At 42.1% G+C, this 12,234-nt stretch overlaps 1 protein-coding gene across 1 annotated transcript in view; it reads left to right on the top strand.

The window, feature by feature from the left end:
* NT5DC1 (5'-nucleotidase domain containing 1) overlaps window positions 1–12,234 on the top strand; it is a 105,295-nt gene that overhangs the window by 2,057 nt on the left and 91,004 nt on the right. The window contains exons 2-6 of the mRNA XM_048492460.1: window positions 3,019–3,110; window positions 5,262–5,333; window positions 6,279–6,385; window positions 8,794–8,873; window positions 11,928–12,009. Coding sequence (XP_048348417.1) covers window positions 3,019–3,110; window positions 5,262–5,333; window positions 6,279–6,385; window positions 8,794–8,873; window positions 11,928–12,009 — 433 coding nt within the window. The remainder of the gene's footprint in view (window positions 1–3,018; window positions 3,111–5,261; window positions 5,334–6,278; window positions 6,386–8,793; window positions 8,874–11,927; window positions 12,010–12,234) is intronic.

Below are 12,234 nucleotides of genomic sequence, written 5' to 3'. Positions count from 1 at the left end.
TCCGGCGGCTCGGCCTGGCCGGCCGCCGGGCAAGTGAAGCGCCCGCCCTGCAAGGAGCAGGGCGGGCGAAGAGGGTCCCGGCGGCTCGGCCTGGCCGGCCGCCGGGCGAGTGAAGCGCCCGCCCTGCAAGGAGCAGGGCGGGCGAAGACGGTGCCGGCGGCTCGGCCTGGCCGGCCGCCGGGCGAGTGAAGCGCCCGCCCTGCAAGGAGCAGGGCGGGCGAAGAGGGTCCCGGCGGCTCGGCCTGGCCGGCTGCCGGGCGAGTGAAGCGCCCGCCCTGCAAGGAGGAGGGCGGGCGAAGATGGTCCCGGCGGCTCGGCCTGGCCGGCCGCCTGGCGAGTGAAGCGCCCGCCCTGCAAGGAGCAGGGTGGGAGAAGACGGTCCTGGCGGCTCGGCCTGGCCGGCCGCCTGGCGAGTGAAGCGCCCGCCCTGCTCCTTGCAGGGCGGGTGAAGATGGGCCCCGCGGCTCGGCTCATGGAGCCACAGAACAGCGGCGGAAGAGCCGCATGCGGCTCACGAGCCGCGGGTTCCTGACCCCTGGCCTAGGCAGAGGGAGGTTTAGAGGAGAGGCTCATCATAGATTCTGCCCTCCAGCCATTTTATTCAGGGAATTGAATCTGTGGTTTGGAGATTAGTTGTAATTCCAGGACATCTCCCGGCATGACATGGAAGTTGACAAATGCAACCCTGTTCGTTGCTGTGCTTCCTCCACGCATGAACCAAGAGTAAATGTGATGAAAGTTGTAATCTGGGAAGAACTTTATACTAAGGATGCCATACTATTGCAGAAGTCTTATGCTGCAATCTAATTTGAGAGGAAGTCCCATTGAATTCAATAAACAGAATTCAGCTGCTCCTCTGTAAAACCCAGGGGTTTTAGTTGATTAAATGCTGTTTTACGAGAGGCATACTCTATGGGAGAGAAAAAAGAGTAATGCCTGAAATTATACCACCTTGATTTTTTTTGTTTATAGCTATGTTACATAACAATTTCATTAAAATTTGGTTTTGATTAATCAAAACAACTAACTTATTGACTGGTTAACTGTTGCAATACTGATTTTAGATGGGGTTATGTTCATGTGTCAAGTAACCCTTTTATGATGACAGGGTAGATCCTGGCTAAATTTTCCATTAGTAGAACAGAACTCCCCTCCCCCTCCTCCCTCGACAGTCCACCAGTCTCCTTGAAATGCTGCTCCTGGGACATAGGGGTCCTTGATGTGGGGGTGGCTGCACTGAGAAGGAGAATCTGCAGAAAGTGTCAATTTAGTCTGGATGCAGCCTCAGATCTAGTGCCCAGCCTTTCAGTTATTATCCTAGTGTGATCAATAGCACATGAGAGACAGTGTGGGATAGTGATGTTAGAGTGCTGGAGTTGGTGTGGGGAGACCCCCCCTTGACATGAAACATTTTTTCTCAACTGCACAGGGTTGTTGTGAGGATAAAATGCAGGAGATTCCCTGAACTCCTTGGACTGAGAGTAAGATAAAAATCTAATAAATAGTAGGTATGTCTACACAGGCTAGCCCAGTCTCATTATATCTCAGAAGCTAAGCAGGGGCACCCTTCATTAGTATTTTAATGGAAGTCCAGTGTTACTATGCAGAGTCAAGAAGTTGCAAACCATCTCTTTTGGTCTCTTGCAATTTAAAACCCTATCACCCTGAGTTGGCTGTGACTTTACACACACACACACACGCACGCACGCACGCACGCACGCACACACACATTATGATACTAATGAATTTTTTGGATTTAAAAAAATGTTTTGGCACAGCACCAGCATATCCTTAAGGGGAGGACATTCCAAAGGAACCATGTCATCACTGTGAATTTTCTGACTCTTATTCTAATTTCTCTGTTGTGGTTCCTCACAAGATTTCAACAGATCTCCTGGCAAAGAATTCATGCTGCCCTCTCTCCACTTAATTCCCAGTGTGGCCTTGGGTGAGAGGCTAACTGTTGGATGAATTTAAATTTCTAATGAAATGATTCATTAAAAGGAATTATTTCTGCAACAATATTCTGCAACAATATTACACCAAAAGAGTAAGTAGGAAGATTATATGCAGTGAGGCATGCACCAATAGTTCTCTGTATGCCATGTAAATATGCAAAGGTTGAGAGCAAGTTATTTAGGACTGCGGGAGCCACAGTCTCACTGTCACTCTATGCATGTTTAACTACTGTGGTCTCCAAGCTCCTTGTGGGGACTGGAGATCTTCAGACCCCACCCACGGGGGACGGGGGGGGGGTCAAATGACCCAAGGCGCAATGGCGGCCCCCCCGCAAAATCACTTCCACCACCCTCCTCCCCCGTGCCGATCCAGTTCTGAAGAGCTGGGTTGGTGTGGGGGAGGCGCCTAAAGACAGAGTACAGCTTGCTGCCAGGAGCCGGCCTGCTGCTGCGGCACCTGTCTGAGTCACCTCCTTCCCTCCCCAGGCTCTATGGGGTGGGGCTTGGAGGTAGGGGCAGGGAGGGCAGGAGGCAGCCTGCAGGGAGATGGCTCTGGGGTGGGGTGGCTTGGATGGGTGCCGCAGGGGGGCGACCAGAGCAGGTTTTATTCCCAGGTGCCATTTCCCCCGATTCACCTCTGCTTCAGACCACAGAGATCAGATGTCCTGGAGAAAATGGCTGCTTTGGAAGGGGAACTTAATGACATTGTGCTCTGCTGAGGTCCCTCCCCACTACCCTCTCCAGTCTCCACCCCAGATCTCCATAACTTTTCTAAACCAGAGATGGAAACCTTCCTAACTACTTTGCTGAACATATGTTTTCCTTGTAAATTAAAAAGGAACCGACTTCAGCCATTATTAGAAGCAGAAGGGTAAAGTTTCGGGAAGTATCACTTTTTGGTAAAATAATCTGGTTGTCAAGTATTAGTTGAAAATGTGGTAATAGTTCTTCTTAAATTAGTGAGACTGGAAGCTAGATCCTAAAGTGTAAAGAGATAGACTCTTGATACCTCAACATGTGTAATTTTATGTAGGACTAACTCTTCTTTCTCTCTTTTCAGCTCATATATGAAAGCTTTGCACAGTACATGGTAACAGAAAAAGATTATGATAAAGAACTGTTGAATGTACCACCGGAGAGCTGGGATTTTTGGTAAATGATTCTGTATTTTAAAAATCAACTGATGTCTTGTGGTGCTTAAAAGGCTCACAAGTTTTTATTCTGCCTTATATTCGAGCCCATATTGTCAGATCCCTGCAATGTTCTTGTTTCCAGATTTCTTGCCAGTTCACTAGTTTTATTTAGACCCACCACACACACACACTCTCTTAAGAGGATTTAAAGATGAGCTGACTGATCTTATTCATGTACAGTTGGAAGCCATTAAATATGGTAGGACTTATTCAAAGTATTTGTGCATCAGGCTGTATCTTTAATATTGCATTGATCTGAGAGGCTGTTTAAAACAGAAGTGCTTATTTCTCACTGTTAATTTAAAAAAGAAAACTCATCAATACAAAAGACATCAAAACTCTCTGTGCGTTTGCTTTTTAAACCACTTAGAGACTGATCTAGAATTTTTTCGGGAATAACTATCTAGTAATTTCACTGTTTACTCAGAAACCTCCATATGCAAATCTTATTGAAAATTGCAGATAAACATTTTTTCACAAGATATGTGTGTGAGTGTGTGTGTTATAAATATTTGTTATTCCATTTTCCCATTGTGGAGGGTCTGGCATTATAGCCACACCCCCAAAGTCAGAATAGCTTCCAAGTTGCTGTGGGTGGGTCCTCACAATTTTGAAGTTGATTAGCATAATCCTGGATAGTTAGCAGACTTTCAGTTGCACATCCAATTAGTAGTTCACCTTCATTGTCTTTCTTTAGAAATTGCGGGTCAAGCATTTTAAATACCCAAACATGCATTTCCAATATTACACATCTTGGACTTCTTACCATAAGTCAGCAATAAATGTGGTCAAAACTACTCCCTGGACCGTTGCACATTTCTTTTTTCATACCAGAAACCAATATGTGCCCCCTGCATTAAATGTTTTTAATGCTATAACAGGTGTGCACTTGTTTTATAGAATTCTGTTTTGGATGGGTGCTTTTAACCATTCCCTAAAATGGATTCAATCAAAATTCCTACGGAAAATTTTGGGGATGTTGAGATGTGTACCATATGCGGCTCTGTGTCTGGCAACCAGGCAGGGTCTGTTGGAATCGAAGGCAAGGCTTACTACCATTAAATATTGGCTGAGAATACACTATAATTCCAATCTCACTGCATTTATTTATCAAATGCTGTCAATCTCCAATGTTTCAAATTGGCTCCCTGCTATTAAAAAAAATCTGTTGGAATATCCGTGGACACTCTTTTTAACCTTTCAGCATCTGTGGCCTTCTGTAAAATAACATACAAAATCTCAATAGTGCATTACAGGCCATATTGCTACGTATTTTTACCATCTTCAACATTTGAACCAAAGTAGAGCTTTCCCTTTGGCCAGATTCAGTGTTATGCCATCAAAAATCCTGTATGGAAAACATAAAAAATATGGCATATTCAGATAGATGTTGCTCCTGTAAGGTGGGCTATATCGAAGCTATTCAGCATTCTCTATTCTGTTGTCCTTTATACTCAGAAACTTGAACAAAGTATCTAAGCTCTATTCTAGCAAATAGAACAGGACTTTCTGATTCTGCTAAATTGTCCCTTCTCTTGAATAACTGCAATCTTGAAATACATGAAAAAGTATCAAATTTTTTGCAAGATGCCATAAAGCTGCATCGTGATAGGACTGGGAAATAAATTGTTGTTTACTTTTCCTATTTGTGATTTGTGGTTATAGCTAGCTCATAGTCTTATTTTGCTCTGATCATGGCTGCCTGGAATATTTTATATGCCAATAAAGGTTTCCGTCTGTCTGTCTGTCTGAAGAAGTTGCCAAACTTCTGATTTCTCCATCTCACTTCTGTTTTGTCTGAGTAATATGTCCTGCAAACATTACAGTTAGTACACTTTCATGCCCGTGTATGCCCAAGAACAACATACAAGTCTTCCTCTGGTATTCGCGCTCCATGACTGTACAGAATGTTGGCCATATATTGACTGAGCTGTATGACTGCCCTAATCAGAAATTCACCTCAGTTTGCTGAACTGCTGGGTCATATTCCCAATCCATGCAAGAGTTGAGTATAGACTACAGCAGTCTATTCTATACTATATCTCATAATCACAAAGGTGTTAATTTTTTATGTTTTCTTTTTCTCATTGTTGAAACAAAATCCATTCAGCTGCAAAGGCCTCGTTCTGGATATGGAAGATGGGAACTTTCTTAAGCTTGCACAAGACGGAACTATTTTAAGGTAATGTTTATAAGACATGTAGACTGACATTCTAAAATTTTCCTGTGAGATTTTTCTGCTGCTTTCAGATTGTTCTGATATCACCTTTAAAGTGGCCAAATTTTGCTCCTCAGAATTCTTTAACAAGGAAGCAGCTGATTAAATCATGTTAATTATATTTGTACTATTAAAATCAGCCTAATCTGGCTGTGAAATTTTATTGTATGTGCCGATGACTCTGTTTTATCAATCTTGACCTATCTATGATAGTAAATAAAGGAACACCCTGTTATTAACAAAATAGAGCTGTTGGGTCCTTCCCAGAAAGTATAAATGGTTTGTGTGTTTAAATGGCCAACAAACTCCAAACTAATGAAATGTCCATGTCATTAACTCTTTAAATAAATGCTTTTTATAACATCAGGATGTTATAACAACAGGAACAGTCATGTTTGCCATGGAATATAAAGATTTACTTTTAAAGTTACATTTTCCTTTGTTGTAATTCTATACAGCCCCACAACTGCTAGTCTTAAACAGTTTTCTGTATTTTACTGAACAGCTTTTATTGGTTATTTCACTAGTAACACATTTAATCAACTATCTTTAGTACATTTCTACTCTCTCCCGTTTTTGTTGTGATTGATTTTGAGAAGATCTTCCAAACAGATCTGTATATTTGATCCAGATCTTATGGAATTCAGAAAATGAATTTTCTGAATTCTGAAAATGGGAGGAAAAAAACTACAGAAATTATGAAGTCAAATAGGAATAACAAGATTCAGGTTTTTTGTGAGTTGTATTTGAGGAAATACATAAGCTCATGGCTCTGATTTTGATTTGGGGTTTACAGAAAAGGAATGTTATTGGGATTAATTACCCTTTTTAATGTTTAGAACAAGCAGTGAATTAGACTGTGTAAACGTTAACAACCTTAATGTCTTTCATGCCTTGCATGTCAAACAGGGCAAGCCATGGTACAAAACACATGACCTCGGAAGAGATCCTAGAGAAATACGGAAGAAAAGAATGGAGACACTTTAAGACTATGAGTGAAATGGTTTCTCGTTCAGGTATTTGATTGATTGATTGATTGATTGATTGATTGATTGATTGATTGATTGATTGATTGATTGAATGAATGAATGAATGAATGAATGTTGAGACTCAAGGCAGATTGTGAAATTTAGCTGTGCAGTAGGGATAATTGGGCAGCCCAATCCAGAATGTGGCAGCCAAACCCCTCTCTGGAGTTGGTGCAGCCTTGCATGGGTGCCCACCCTGCCAGCACAAAGAACAAATGTGCCGGTGGAGGGGCAGTTTACCCAACCCAGAAGCCGTTGTTTGGCCTAGGCCTGCCAGCGCAAAAAGCAGTGCCGGCTTGATCAGGGGCATTCCAGATGTGGACCAAATTTTCAGGGATTGTTTGGGGGACTCTCCTGATGATACTACCCGGGTTTGGTGAAGTTTGCTTTAGGGCCGGGTTTAGTAAGGTTTGGTTTAACCCACCCCCCACCCCCCACACACACACCCCTAGGCTGGCCTGGGCCACTGGGCTCGATTATTAGCATTAAACCTAAGACCTAGTTTTGGGGAAGCAGTGTAGTTAACCCTGTTAAGCGCTGTTAAACCCCACTGATTTTTATGCGAAGAACTAAAGTGCAATCCTTTACCTGGGAGAAAGCTCAGTTGCTGACAATGGGGCTTGCTTCTGAGTAAACCTTCCTAGGGTCATGATTCACCCATTGGAAGAGTTGCACGGTTGCTTCAAAGCAAACCCACCGACTACCACCAAGCTTACTCCTGAGTAACGTGCACCTCGGAGCCAACCGTTTTTCTAAACTAAAACCTCAGTATTCAGGTTAAATTGCCATATATGGCACTTTGCAATAAATAAGTGGGTTTTGGGTTGCAGTTGGGCACTCAGCCTCGTAAAAATTCACCATCACTGGTTTAGGGGGTCCAAAGTTATGGACTCCCAAAGGGGGTGCCCCATCCTCCATTGTTTCCAATGGGAGCTAATAAAAGATGGGGGCTACACCTTTGAGGGTCCATAACTTTGGACCCCTGAACCAAACTTCACCAAACCTGGGATGTATTATCAGGAGAGTCTTTTATTGATACCACCCAGGTTTTGTGAAGTTTGGTGTAGGGGGTCCAAAGCTATGGACTTGCAAAGGGGGTGCCCCATCCCCCATTGTTTCCAATGGGAGCTAATAGGAGATGGGGGCTACACTTTTGAGGGTCCATAACTTTGGAACCCCTGAACAAAACTTCACCAAATTTGGGTGGTATCATTAGGAGAGACTCCGAAAGATATTCTGAAAGTTTGGTGCTTCTAGCCTAACAATTTCACCCCTGACAGCAGGCACCCCCAAATTTCCCCAGATTCTTCTTTTAAATCCACCCCCTTCAGCATGGATTTAAAGGGAGAATCTGAGGTCCTCAGTTTAGAAGAAGAAGAAGAGTTTGGATTTATATCCCCCCTTTCTCTCCTGTAGGAGACTCAAAGGGGCTTACAATCTCCTTGCCCTTGCTCCCTCACAACAAACACCCTGTGAGGTGGGTGGGGATGAGAGAGCTCCGAAAAGCTGTGACTAGCCTGAGGTCACCCAGCTGGCATGTGTGGGAGTGCACAGGCTAATCTGAATTCTCCAGATAAGCCTCCACAGCTCAAGTGGCAGAGCAGGGAATCAAACCCGATTCCTCCAGATGAAAATGCACCTGCTCTTAACCACTATGCCACATTGAAAGTGATGCTGTTTCAGGGTGGGGGATAATCCACCCCAAAACAGCATCACTTTCAATGTTGTTTAACTAGGGACCCCAGATTCTCCCTTTAAGGTGGATTTAAAAGGAGAATTTGGGCTCTCTAGTTTAAACACCATTAAAAGTGATGCTGTTTGGGGGTGGATTCCAGCATCACAGCGGCTGCCGGGGGGGAAGGCGCAAAACTCAGATTTTGCACCGGGCTCCATTTTCCCTCTATGCCTCTGCCCGGAGGGGAGGGGCAGGGCAGAGCAGGGGAGTCTGCCATCCCTGACCTCGGAGAGCTGCTTTTATAAATGCTAGGCCAGGGGTGGGGCTTGGGGAGGCATGGCCATGCCCTAGGAGTGGGTGGGAGTGTGGCCCCCCAACCCCCCCATAAAAATCTATACCTACGTCCCTGCCTCTACCAATCAGAATACACAGCACTGACCTTGATAGACCAGTGGTCTGACACAGTATATTTATGTTTACAGGGCTAGTGTCATTAGTGGAATTATAGCAAGGATCAAATTTACAATATTTATTTATTTATTTATAATTCCACTTATATACCGCCCTTCTGAATATAATTCTTAGGACTTACAAATTGTCTTCCCTTTCCAAAAAACAAAGATACAACAAAAACTTCTGAAATTCATATTTTCTTACAGGATATTTTCCTATAAAACACCCAGCAAGGCATTAAAATTATTTGTTTTTTTGTTTATTGCAGCTAAGTATTATGTCTATGATAACTACTTTGACCTGCCAGCAGCTCTTATTTGTGCTCGGATTGTGGATAATTTAAACCAAGTAAGTGTTGGTGGTTTCAAGGCCAATTAAAAGAAACATACTCACAGCCTGCTTATATCTTATGTAAGTGTTTCCTTGACATTTATACTGCAAAATGAATTTCATCCCTGGCCTCAATGTTATATATCAGCTAGATGCACAGCAATGAAAGTGCCTGGTATGACTTCAGTAGAAGTTGAAACTGTGCTTTTAGTTGATTTGAATGAGTTCACACTTTCTTTTTTTAACTTTCAATTTTGCACCTTAGGTATATATCCATGCCTATTTGTACTCTGTGTGAGAGAGTATGTATTTTAATTAGTACCTGTTTTAGACCTAATACCAGACTGTGGTTTATCTTTGCACAATAGAATAGAATAGAATAGAATAGAATAGAATCTTTATTGGCCAAGTGTGATTGGACACACAAGGAATTTGTCTCCGGTGCATATGCTCTCAGTGTACATAAAAGAAAATACATTTGTCAAGAATCATAAGGTACAGCACTTAATGATTGTCATATAGGTCTAGTAAGCAATCAGGAAACAATCAATAGTAATAAAAACATAAAATGTAAAATCATAAAATAAAATGAAATGTCAGCACAGGCTATAGTCATACAGTCATAATTGGGAGGAGATGGGTAATAGGAATGATGAAAAAAGTAGTGCAGTAATTATATAATAAATATATAATAAATAGTTTGACATTATCGAGGGAATAATGTCATCAGCATAACTGTATTATTCGATTATAACAAAATGAAACAGAAGTCCAGTGGCACTTTGAAGACTTATTCCAGCGTGAGCTTTCATGAGTCAGAGCTCTCTTCTTCAGATGCAGTGAAGGACAAATAATTTTGCACCAAAGTAAAATGAAAATTACAGAAGGAGAAGGAAATGAAATTGTTGGGAACAGAGAGAAGTTCGTATGAATCACAAGTCATACATTTTTCAGCTGGGTTGAGTAAGAGACTGTACTCTCCATAAGAGACTAGATTCAATTAGGCTGTTGCAACACCCAACAGTGAATAGAGAGGTGAAAGGTAGTGAGGGAGAGAGTGGCAAAAGTGTAATGAAGTAGGATAAACCACAAGGAACAAGCATTATGACAAAATGAACTAATTTCAGCATGTTAAGAACCACCAATAAGAAATGGGTCCTGTTGAGCTATTAGAAACTATAGTAAGTAAGAAAAATAGTAAGTAGGGAAATCCAAGCCTCTGTTTATCAGTGCAATTCTAAAGAGAGTTACTCCAATCTAAGCGCATTCATTTTAATGAACTTAGACTGGAGTCAATCTCCTTAAGACTGCACTGTAAATCAGGATGATAGATAGTATTTGATTTATTGATAAGTCCTTCTTCAGGACTTGCATGATATATATTCCCTTTGCAGGATTGGGGAGAGGGTTTGGTAGAATGAATTTTAAAACAGGTGTGCATATTACATGTGTGGGTTCTTATTTGATTTTCACAGTCCCTCCATCCCAAAACCCTGGCTGTTTCCGCACATGTGCGGTAAACGCAGCTCCACTGGCATCAATTGTGGAGGCTCGGAGGCCATTCGCATGCTATCGTGCGAGCAGCCTCAACTTGCTCCCCTGCCAGAGCAGCCTTCTGACCTCCAGGGGTTTGTTGACAAACCTCATCTCTTTAAGACCTAAGAGAGAGGGGGGAGCACTAAACTGGGATGCGCTAGTTCCAAAACAGCAATGTATATCATTATTGTGTTCCTCTTATTTCTTGGGGTTCACAGGCAAGCTGGGAAGAGAAATGAGGTATAAATGAATTAAATAAATCAATAAATAATAAATTATTCAGCACTGAGATGAAAATGTTGAAGCAGCAGTTTTACTCGTGAGTAGATCACCTTGCAGGATGCAATGCAGCCAAGAACTGAAAGACACACAGTCACCAGTGCAGTTCTGTTTATTGCTAACTACTGTCAAAGTGCTCCGCCAGACCACAGGTGTTTCCAGGCACACATCACCCTGTTGTCTGTGCTTACTATATACAATTGTGGTACCAATCAGGTGCCCATATCTTATCTGGCTTTGCACTTGGTACAAAGTTGTGCACACAGTCCTAATTATGCACACGGCACCTGCTAGAAGGAGGGTCCAACTGTCATTTAGATTTTGCCCATCTAAACACATGTTCTGACAGAAAAATGTCACACAGAGAAATGGGACAAAAGTTCTGTGCGGTGATGGGTGGTAATGTAATATGACTGGGCCTGTTTTCTGGTCCTTTGACTAGTAAGGATGGAAAAACTATTTGACCTGAAAATTCCAGACTTTGTGAATCTGCCTGTACATTTAGAGTAGGTTTGATATAACTGTGTGTCAACATGAAAATGTTGCTACTTCTGAAAATGAAGGGAAGGGCAGCTCATTAGGAGGTCAGCCTACATAAAATATCCCAGGTTCAGTCTCTTACATTTGTAGTTCAAATGATTTCAAATATTGGAGGAAAGGAAGGCGTCATGGTATAGCTTGGTCTCATCTCAGAAGCTAAGCAGGATTGGTAGATATATGGGAAACAACCAAGGAAAAATCTGCAAATGAAGGCAGTGGCAAAAGATTCCATTTGGTTTTGTTCTAATAGCAGTACTATCAGTGATACAAAAATGATCATTATATTTCAGCATCTCAGATTCAGTTATATTTTTATATCTTCTTTTGAATTGTACAGGCATTATGACAGACTACCAACTGATAATACAAAATAGTGTTTCTGATCCTGCCAGTAATTTCTGTGTGCACAAAGGGTGGGATCCTGCGATGCTGAAGAAGATCCTTCAGCCAGTGGAGATTTTTTGCTGGATCTAGCCATTGACTTTCAATGCAAATTAATAGCTGGACTCAGGACTGCATGGGGGGGAGGGTGGGGTTGGAGGACAAAATTCAGGGGCTCTAGCCAACCTAGTAGTCCATTGGGCTAAGCAAGTCATATTTCTATGATTTAATACCAGAACTTCTTTCTGAATCCTTTCTGTTCTCTTTTATTTGCTGATCATGATTACTATCCTGTGTAGGATTTGTTCTTCATGGGGATTCTCTTTATCTTTGTAGCACAGTGTTAGCCCAAAATACAACTTTTGGAAAGATATGGTTGCTGCTATTCAGCATAACTACAAAACTTCAGCTTTTAAAGGTGAGTAAATTCAGTCTGTTTTATAAGGGTTATGATTAAAGTGTACTGGGAATCACTGATGCATATTTAAAGCTGGTCTTTTTGCATCTATCATAACCAAGTAGATGTTACATAGCAGCTGATTGTTTGAGGCTTGCAAGTTCAGTTTGTGAGTTGGCACACAAGTTCAAAGCCAAAGGCCTTGAACAAACTGTAGAAGTTGTATGAATTTTCTGTTTTTATTAT

Source organism: Sphaerodactylus townsendi, linkage group LG01, assembly GCF_021028975.2.
Source record: "Sphaerodactylus townsendi isolate TG3544 linkage group LG01, MPM_Stown_v2.3, whole genome shotgun sequence".
Lineage (NCBI taxonomy): Eukaryota > Metazoa > Chordata > Lepidosauria > Squamata > Sphaerodactylidae > Sphaerodactylus > Sphaerodactylus townsendi.
Note: the sequence above shows the minus strand (reverse complement) of the source record. Positions and strands in the feature narration are given on the sequence as shown.